At 49.7% G+C, this 10358-nt stretch overlaps 1 protein-coding gene and 1 pseudogene across 1 annotated transcript in view; one reads left to right on the top strand and one right to left on the bottom strand.

The window, feature by feature from the left end:
* On the top strand, positions 1-1288 carry LOC102978122 (C-terminal-binding protein 2-like; annotated as a pseudogene).
* A 3669-nt stretch (positions 1289-4957) lies between these two features.
* The window catches only part of C3 (complement C3), a 36507-nt gene continuing 31106 nt past the window's right edge, over positions 4958-10358 (bottom strand). Inside the window, exons 34-41 of the mRNA XM_024134119.2 lie at positions 8877-8964; positions 8672-8758; positions 6705-6810; positions 6206-6295; positions 5960-6043; positions 5448-5531; positions 5219-5354; positions 4958-5136 (exon numbers count right to left, since the gene is read on the bottom strand). Of these exons, the coding sequence (XP_023989887.1) occupies positions 4995-5136; positions 5219-5354; positions 5448-5531; positions 5960-6043; positions 6206-6295; positions 6705-6810; positions 8672-8758; positions 8877-8964 (817 nt within the window). The 3' untranslated portion in view covers positions 4958-4994. The remainder of the gene's footprint in view (positions 5137-5218; positions 5355-5447; positions 5532-5959; positions 6044-6205; positions 6296-6704; positions 6811-8671; positions 8759-8876; positions 8965-10358) is intronic.

The raw sequence follows: 10358 nt of genomic DNA, 5'->3' as shown, positions 1-10358 counted from the left end.
ATGGCCCTTGTGGATAAGCACAAAGTCAAGCGACAGCGATTGGACAGAATCTGTGAAGGGATCCTCCCCTAGATCATGAATGGGCCCCTTGCACGCCCCCACCCCCCCGTGGCGCTGCTCCATGGCCGAGACTGCACAGCGGAGATGCCCATCCTGAAGGACCTGGCCACCGCGGCCTTCTGTGACGCACAGTCCACTCAGGAGATCCACGAGAGGGTTTTAAACGAGGCTGTCTGTGCCACGATGTACCACACCCTCACCCTCACCGGGGGAGGACCTGGAGAAGTTCAAGGCCCCGAGGGTGATGGTGAGGATAGGCAGCAGCTTCGACCACGTGGACGGCAAGGCTGCGGGCGAGCTCGGGATCGCCCTGTGCTAACATCCCACGGCGGCAGTGGAAGAGACAGACGACTCCACCATCTGCCACATCCTCAATCTGTCCCGGGGGAACCCACGGCTGTACCAGGCACTGCGGAAAGCCCGTGGGTACAGAGCGTCAAGCCGATCCGGGACGTTGCCTCAGGGGCAGCCTGCATCCGTGGGGAGATGCTGGGCCTCAGGCGCTTCTGTCGCACGGGGCAGATGGTTTGGATTCGGTATCATATTTTATGACCCTTACTTGCAGGATGGGATCGAGCCGTCCCTGGGTGTGCAGAGGATCTACACCCTACAGGACTTACTGTATCAGAGAGACTGCATCTCCTTGCACTGTAATCTCAACGGATATAACCACCGCCTCATCATTGATTTTACTATAAAGCAGATGAGACAAGGGGCATTCCTAGTGAATGCCACCCGCGGAGGGCTGGTGGATGAGAAAGTCTTAGCCTAAGCCCTCAAGGAAGGCAGGAAACGAGGGGCGGCCCTCCAGGTGCACCAATCGGAGCCTTTCGGCTTTGCTCAGGTCCCTTGAAAGATGCACCGCATCTCATTTGCACACCTCATACGGCCTGGTATAGTGAGCAGAGACCAGCCAGGCCATCACATGTGGCAGGCCAGAGAGCTTAAGAAACCGTGTGAACAAGGAATTCTTGGTCACAACAGCACCCCGGTCCATGATAGGTCAGCGAGCAATTCATCCGGAGTTCAACGGTGCCCCCTACAGATGCCCGCCAGGTGTCATGGGTGTGGCTCCGGGCAGACTTCCTGCAGCCATGGAAGGGATCATCCCCCCGGGGCATCCTGGTGACCCACAACCTCCCCACGGCGGCACACCCTTCTCAAGCTTCCTCTCCCAACCAGCCCACAGAAACATGGGGACAACCCAGAACACCCCAACAAGCAATAGCAGAGAGTGAGAAAAGATCATCATTTGGATACACCTGGCACCAAGAGACAGTGAAAAATAGATGAACTAAGAGAAAAGGAATTTGACAGTCTTTTGAACTGATTCTGGACATTTGCATCATGGACGGTGTTAAAACCACAACAGAGCTAGCGACAGGGGCAAACTGAAGATGTCATCTGCCTACAGAAGCGTGGAAAAAGACTGGGCGCGATTTAGTAACGACCACCTTCTGTTATTGTGTGTTAAGCTTTTCATCTGTGCATCCAATCACAAAGAGTAAGTAGATCTTGGGACTCCCCTGGTGGTCTAGTGGTTAAGATTCCGCACTCCCAGTGCAGGGGGCCCAGGTTCGATCCCTGGTCGGGGAACTCGATCCCACATGCCGAAACTAAGACCCGGCACAGCCAAATAAATAAATACTTGAAAAAATTACATGGCCAATTTCTTTAAAAAAAAGAATAAATAGATCTTTTTCCTTTATCCGTCCCTTGGGCACAGCAGGTCCTGAACCCCTTGCTCTAGAATGCTGCACCAAGAGTCCCAAACATCTTAACATTGTAAATCAACTATACTTCAATTAAAAACAAACAAGCAAACAAACAAAAAATTAAAAAAAAACAAAAAACAAAAAACCGCGCTTCCCTGGTGGCTCGGTGGTTAAGAATCTTGCTGCCAATGCAGGGAACATGGGTTCCCCTCTCCCCGCCCCGGGAAGATCCCACATGCCGCGGAGCAACTAAGCCCGTGCGCCACAGCTACTGAGGTCCCTTTGCCTAGAGCCTCAACAAAGAGAAGCCACCACATTGAGCCGCCCACGCACCGCACCAAAGAGTAGCCCCCTCTCGCGGCAACTAGAGAAAGTCTACGCTCCGCAACAAAGACCCAACGTAAACCAAAAAAAAAAAAAAAGTTTAAAAATAAAAACAAACCCCAAAACCAAAACCCAACAACAACAAAAAGTTCCAAACATCAAAATAAAAAATAGTGAGAGGAAATCACCACCCTGACTCTAGTTCCTTCAGTCCACGGGGGCTGGCTACCTTTTTAGCTAATAGGAAGGTTAAATTACTACAAAATGGGGAGAAAACTGTGTTAGACAACCACGAGCATAGGATCGAAGACAGTACAGGCTTCTGTACAGAGACGCCTCACCCATCTGAACTGCATACAGAGCGGGCAAGTTGGTTGTGAGTTCAGTAATACCTTCTGATGATGCAAAAAAAAAAAAAAAAAAGTATTAAGTTTCACAAGCTGTTTGTACTCAAATATATTTTCTCAGTTTCATATCCTCAGCTCTTTTATTGAGTGGAAAGTCTTGAACTTAAAGTGTTCGAGAAGAATAATGTTGCATTATGTCTCAGGAAACACTTTATGGTAACTTGTCAGATTGTCTATGAACAAACGCACTTTTTTAGACATTGATAAAGTCTTCTTTTCTTCATGAGATATTTTATATAAGAATACTTCAGGTGTGTTATTAGATGTGACTGATTTTGACAAATCATATTAGATTTATATCAGCTAGTTACATGTTGTATTCATAGCCTTTTATGAATCACCGCCTTTTTGGTTAAAAGATGGCCTATTTTGAGCCTTTGGATAGGGACATTCCTGTTTTATTATTTTTTTCAAGTTTCTTAAAAAATAAATTTATTTATTTAACTTATTTTTGGCTGTGCTGGGTCTTCCTTGCTGCGCGTGGACTTTCTCTAAGTTGCGGCGAGCAGGGTCTACTCTGTTGCAGTGCGCGGGCTTCTCATTGCGGTGGCTTCTTGTTGCGGAGCACGGGCTCTAGGTGCGTGGGCTTCAGTAGTTGTGGCTCGTGGGCTCTAGAGAGCAGGCTCAGTAGTTGTGGCACACGGGCTTAGTTGTTCCATGCGGCATGTGGGATCTTCCTGGACTGGGGCTCGAAACCGTGTCCCCTGCTTTGGCAGGTGGATTCTTAACCACTGCACCAGCAGGGAAGTCCTGACATTCCTGTTTTGTGACCAAAAACCCTTCAAAACTGTCCCAAACAGAAAAATAATGGCTACCAGAAATATGGTTTGTTTTAGCATGTTACCGTTACTGTATTTGTTTATTGTAAAGGTGGACATTTAGTGTGCAGTGCAGTTTTCAATAAAAAGTAAAAAAATTTCAAAAAAACCCCAAAAAACCTTCTGAGAAACATTTAGCCTGGTACTTGACCAAACAACTGGTCACCATAGCCTAACAAAATTGACACATAAACTGAACCATCCTTCAATCTAAATGACTTCGCTGGCTGGCCCCGTTGCAGGCAGGCTTCCCAGGTCACCCTGATCTCCTTTCCTTTTTGGATACCCTCACTGTCTGAAGTCAACTCCATGCTATCTTTAGAATGTAAGGTCCTGTCTGTGCTGTTCACAGCCTAGAAACATAGATGCTAAAAAAAAAAAGTAAAAAACAAAAACATCCCACACATTAAAGAAACAAGAGCAAGAAAAGCAACGAAAAATTGCACATAAAGGAGGGCAGGGGGGCCTGGCAGATGTCAGCTGTGACACCTAGTGAGTAATGAGGATCTCTGTGTCTCCCCTTGACGGGGGTGTCCGGCAACTGGAGGGAGTGGGGGTAGGCTGTGAGTCAATTTCCCCGACATTCCTGAAGTTGGGAGGTGGGGTTTATGGGGAAGGGAGCTATGCAGGCGTGACTTCCAGGTTCAGGGGGTTTTTCCTGTGATGACCTTACCGAGTTGGAGCCTGGATTCCACCCTCAACGGTCCTCAAGGGACCACAAGTGGAGTCAGAAGAGGCACTTGGGGCCCCTTGGCAGCCACTGGCCTCGCTCAACTGTGGCTGCTGCCCCACCATGTGTTTCTGGTGAGGCTGTGACCACAACAGCTCCTGCAGTCCTTCTTCAACCGTTGAGATACGAGTCACATCTCTGGCTTGGTCCCTCAGGGCTCCAGCTGGAAACATCACCCTGCCTGACCTTTACCGCCCCCTCCAGGCCGAGCCGCCTCACACAATCCTACCAGTCTGTTCAGGCCCATCTACAAAGTGGTGACCTGGAGGGCGGGGTGAGTCCAGAGGATGCAAATGGGATGCGTGAGATGGGAAATGGAGTGAAAGTGAGCTGCATATGCGAGCAAATGGGATGAAGATGAGAACAGGTGAGGATGGCAGGTAAGGATGCAGGTGAGGATGTAGATAAGGATGCTGGTAAGAATACAGGAAGAGATCCAGGGAAGAGCGTAGGTAAAGATGCAGGTCCTCACCCTGATGAAGAGGCAGGGAAAATACAGGTGAAGATGCAAGTGGAAAGACAGGTGAGAGTATAGGTAAGAATGTTTGTAAAGATACGGGTAAGTTTACAGATAAAGATGTAGGTGGGGGAAGCAGGGGAGGATGCAGAAAACACAGGTGAGTGTGTAGGTGAGAGAGCTTCAGATGAGATCCTGGTAAGAGTTCAGGTGAGGATGCAATAAAGAGGCAGGTAAGGAAGGTGGTGAGAACTCAGGTGAAGGGGCAGTGAGCTGCTGGTGAGGATGCAAATGAAAATTCAGGTACGGATGGAGCTGAGGTACAGCCGAGATCCAGGGGAAGACGCAGGTGCGCTTCCGGCTAGGTGCAGGTGAGGCGGCGGGGGATCCCAGATGCCTCTCTCCCCCTCTCAAAGAGCTCCAGACTCTGGGAGACTTGTGAGATAGAACTGGAGCTTTATTGGGTGGACAATGATGGTGGGATCAGTTGGGGCAGCCAAAGACAACCATGTTTTCGGTGAAGTTGGCCAGGTCCTGGCACCGCCTCTGGTTCCCCTCGTCTTGGCAATCATCCGCCTCAGGCCACAGCTCCACCCAGGTGTCCTTCCCGATGATGTAGCTGATGCTGGGGGAAGAGAGACAGGTCAGGAGGGGGAGGGGAAGGGCGGGAGGAGGTGGGCACGCGCAGGCGCAGGGCGGGCACTCACTTGGGTTTCTCTCCCCACAGGTCAGAGGAGATGCCCCACACGAGGTAGAGGGCCCCCTCCTTCAGTTTGAGGGCTTCTCTGCACTTGATGTGGCTGATGAACCTACGCTCCTGTTGAACTTGGACCTCATCGGAGCCTGAAGGGGAGGGAGAGGGAAGCTGAGCTGCGGGGAGGGACGGACACGGGGCGAGGGGGAGGGGGGGAGGCAGAAAGCAGACACAGGGCTAACCCGATTTGATGATCTGCTCGATGACCATGATGTAATCGTCGAAGTCATCCGACAGCTCCTTCTTGAGAAGTCTGGTCTTGTACACTGTGGGCGGGAGAAAGAAGACAGCGTGGGTCCTGGGCAGGATTGTGTGTGGGGCACCGTCACCCGGCTCCTCCCAAGCCGATACGGGTAGGACCACAGCCGGGCAGGCTCAAGCCCCCTGCCCGCCCCCCACCGCAGTAACATACCCAGCCGCACTCACAGCCATGCACACAATCACAGCCGTCCACAACGACAGTCACAGGCACAACGACAGCTGCCCCGTCCACTGACAAACACCTCTCTCACACACGCCCACATACCATCCCACTCATGACCACGGTTCCCCGTGCAATCAGAGCCCCTCACAGCACATCACACACACAACCACCGCCACACGTAGCCACGACCGCACGCGCCGTCACACCTCCGCTCACACACAACCACGCATGCGCACGCCGCTCCCCCTCGCCCCCCCCCGCCAGACTCACCATAGTCCACGCCCGGCTCGCAGGCCTTGTCCAGCCGGTCCTCCAGGGTGACCTCGTCCTCCGTGTGGTGCATGAAGCAGTTCTCTGTGGGGTGGGTGGGTGGGCGGGGGACACGGTCTAAGTCCAGCTTCTCGTTCAGGGCCTACCACCCACGGGTATGCCCAGCCCTCCTGGGTCACCGCCCCCACCCCGTGGAATCAGGGGTCCAGTGGGCGTGGCCACCCCTCCTGGCGCCTGCGCACCCACCCTCAGCACAGCGGCATGTATCTTTGTGGCAGAGTTTGTCCAGCATCCCATCCTCCTTCTCCGGGTGGTAGAACTGGGTGCAAACTTCATCTGTGGGCAGAGGAGATGGGGAGGGCTAGGGCCTCCACCCCATAGACCATAGCTGGGGGGGCTCAGTTTCCCAACTCCAGTCCATCAGAACTGCTGAGGCCAGGTCCCCAACCCTGGGACCCTCAGACCCCTAACTCCCATATCCCCAGGACCACCAGACTCCTAACTCCTGGATTCCTGGGACCCCCCCCCCCACGCTCCTAGCTCCTAGATCCTTGGGACCCCCAGACTCCTAGCTCCTGGATTCCCAGGACCCCCCCACACTCCTAACTCCTAGATCCCTGGGAACCCCAGACTCCTAACCCCTGGATTCCCGGCACCCCCAGACTCCTAACTCCTGCATTCCTGGGACCCCTAGACTCCTAACTCCCAGATTCCCGGGACCCCAGGCCCTAGGACAGCTGCTCACCCAGGTTGTAATAAGAGTACACCTTGACTGCCCCAGGCTGTATAAGCCCCACATTAAAGTACTGGTGAACTTTGAAGGATAGACAGTCCTCCAGGGTGTGTGAGACCTGGAAAGAAGGAGGAGGTTGGTCAAGGGGGTGACATGGGAGGAAGTCCAGCATGGGGTCTGGAGGTTGGAGCAGTGGTGGAGAAACTGAGGGATCAAGGAGGGATATGGGTGGGGAAGACGGAGGGGAGCGGGAATCTTTGCCAAAAGATTAATGAGCAGTTCGTCAAATGCATTTTTTTTCTCCACGGCTCATGGCTAGATTACACTTCTCCGCATATTTTCAGTTCCATGCGGCCATGTGATTGAGTTCTGGCCAAGGATTGCTATCTATATCCTTAAAAACATTCCATGGTTAACAAGACTGCAATAGACATTTGAAAGTTGCTATAAGATTAATTCTAAAAATTCTTAACACACACACACACATACACACACACACACTTTATAACTATGTGAGGGGATGGATGTAACTAACCTTATTGTGGTAATTATCCCCCAATATATACACATATCAAATCATTACATTGTACACCTTAAACCTACACAATGTTATATGTCAATTAAATCTCAATAAAGTTGCAAAAAATAAAGAGAAAGGAAGAAAGAAAAAAAGGGAAGAAGGGAGAGATGAAGGAAGGAAACAGATATACATATATATGTACATATACATAGACATCATGTATATTTGGAGGAAAATGCTAACAATTAGTGAATTTGGGTAAAGGTTATATGGAACTTCTTTATTGTGCTCTGAAATTTGTCTGTAAGGTTGAAATTATATAAAAATGTTAAGGTACAAAAATTAAAATACATAAAAAGAAAAAACCCATCTCATGCACAACCCCTTTTTCTTCTAGAAAGGATGGATCCAGCAGAGGAGTCCAAAATCCTAGGGATTACAGAGCCACAAGATGGAAGGTACGTGGATCCCTGAGGTACCACATGGAGCATAAGTCCCCTTCCTTACCTCCCATACTAGCTGGACTTTACACGAGTGAGACATACAAGTCTCTAGTGTTGAGACCCCCATATTCTTAGGGGTTTTATTATAGTAGCTAGTGTTGCTTATGCTGACTAACATGGGGTGAGGGTACAGGGCGTTAGCAGGGAAGATATGAGGATACAAGAAGGGGAAGAAATAAGCAGGAAAGAGAAGGAATCATGTTCAAGGTAAAGACAGCAAGAGAAGCCTAGATGGAGAGAAAATAAGAGAAGAGAGAAATGCTTGCGGGTGGGAGCAAGGGAAGTCCTTTTTCTGCACCAAGCACTTTTTTTTTGAAACCAAGGTGGTTTTTTTCAATGGTTGTTTAAGACTCTGATGAGAAGAGGCTGGAGGGAGCAAGTGAAAAATGAAGTTGGAACATGAGTGGTCAGAAGGTGAGATGCAGGCTTCCCTAGTGGTGCAGTGGTTAGGAATCCGCCTGCCAATGCAGAGGACACGGGTTTGATCCCTGGTCCGGGAAGATCTCACATGCCGCCGAACAGCTAAGCCTGTGCGCCACAACTGCTGAGCCTGCGCTCTAGAGCCCATGAGCCACAACTACTGAGCCCGTGCACCACAAATGTTGAAGCCCATGAGCCTAGAGCCCGTGCCCTGCCACGAGAGAAGCCACCGCCATGAGAAGCCTGCGCACCAAAACGAAGAGTAGCCCCCGCTCGCCGCAACTAGAGAAAGCCCACGCGCAGAGCAATGAAGACCCAACGCAGTCGAAAATAAATAAATAAGATAAGTAAATTAAAAAAAAAAAGGTGAGATGCTTCTAGAAGGTGGGTCGACCTTGTTTTACATGCCTTTTCCTCCCACACCAGCATCCCAGACCCTGTCTCCCCTTGGCTGGGGCTGGCCTGACCTGGAGACAAGGCCAATGGAGAAGGAAAGGCCAGCCAGGTAGGGGTCAAGATCCCAATGGAAGCCTTACCTTGTCCAGGTAGATGATGAGGGTGTTCTTTGTGGAGTCTTTGTTCAGCTCATACTTAGAGATGTATCTGTCGACACCAGTGCTCAGCTGGGGAAGGGTGGGGCTTGTGAAAATCCCTCCTGCATCCCCTTCCCTCCCTCCAGCTTCTTCCAGACCCTGGGCTCCTTCCCACGGATCCCAGCTCCCGAGCCCAAGACCTTCATACCAGTTTGAGGTCATCAATATCAGGAGAGAAACCCGTCATCATGGATATATCCAGGATTGACATAGTGGCATCTTGGTCTCCCAGGTACCTGGATGGGGCAGGGGGAGAGGGGTTGGGCCCTAAGGTGGGGTCACTGCCTGAACAAGGGGGTCATATCAGGGACTGAGGCCTCTAGTTCCCACATAGCAGCATAGAGTGAGGTTCGATTTTAGGAAACATTCCCCCAAGGGGAATACAGGAAATGTAGCATAACGATCAAGGTGATAAATTGCTCAGGTTCTGGAGCCCAACTGCCTGGGTTCAAATCCAAGCTCTTTGTAACATTTGATGAGTTACTTAACCTCTCCCTGCCTTAGTTCTAGAGAATGAAGAGATGAGAACATGGGCATGTCTCACTTTGCATGATTCCGTTACCAAGGTCTCGTTCAATGGCACCGGTCCCTCAGCATCACGGTTCAGATTTCAGTACCACGGTATATTAATCGTGAGTAATGGCCTAAAGTACAAATCTTGTTGCTAGCTCTTCACTCCACCAATCCCTTCATAAATAACAGATGCACCTCACAGCCAATGACCAATCACATCCCTTCTTTCAGAGTCTGTTGGCTCACTGAGCATCCATTATTCAGTTCACACACAGACAGCAAGGTGTGAGTCATGTCACTCCTTTCTCTCACAGTGGAAAAAACCTGTGTGACATTTTACAAAAATGGATCATTGAAAGAGGGAATTGGCCAACAAAGATGAAAGCACAGCCCTGAAATGAAGAGTGATAACACTGGAAGTAAACTTTGAGTAAAACATAAATGGAGTTAGAGAAAAAAATAGCAGACCATGGGGAGGTTGACCCTGCTGCCATTTGCAAGACCAGCGATGTGGCCAGAGGAACTTAGTGAGGGGAAACTGATCAACATAAATGAGGAAAGTGGTTGTGACAAAAAGGATATGGATGTCCCAGAGGAAGGGACACCGGCAAAAACCATCACATTAAAGGGTCTCTTGGATATCTGACGACATTGAAAGCTCAAAGAATGAAATGTTGGAAGTTGACCCAAACTTAGAAGAGAACGTGACAATTCACTATGGCACGAAAAGATGTTTGCTTTATCTCATAAGTTATACGAAGAGAAAAAAGGAGACACTGTCCCAACCACAGTGCTTTGGATAAGTGTTTTACAAAGGGGGGAAAAAGAAACCCAACCAATTGTTGTCTCAGTGTTCTAATGTTTTAAATTACAGTGTACTCAACAAATACTCATCTTACTATACTTTCGTTTCTCCAGACCTTTAAAACAGGCAGTGTGAGAGTTTTTGATGTTGTGACTAAAATTTTTAAAGGTCATGGAAAACCATAATTCAAAAAGAGTCATGTACCAAAATGTTCATTGCAGCTCTATTTACAATAGCCAGGACATGGAAGCAACCTAAGTGTCCATCAACAGATGAATGGATAAAGAAGATGTGGCACTTATATACAATGGA

The sequence above is a fragment of the Physeter macrocephalus genome, chromosome 2, assembly GCF_002837175.3.
Source record: "Physeter macrocephalus isolate SW-GA chromosome 2, ASM283717v5, whole genome shotgun sequence".
NCBI lineage: Eukaryota > Metazoa > Chordata > Mammalia > Artiodactyla > Physeteridae > Physeter > Physeter macrocephalus.
This window is presented reverse-complemented; position numbering and strand designations above follow the sequence as displayed.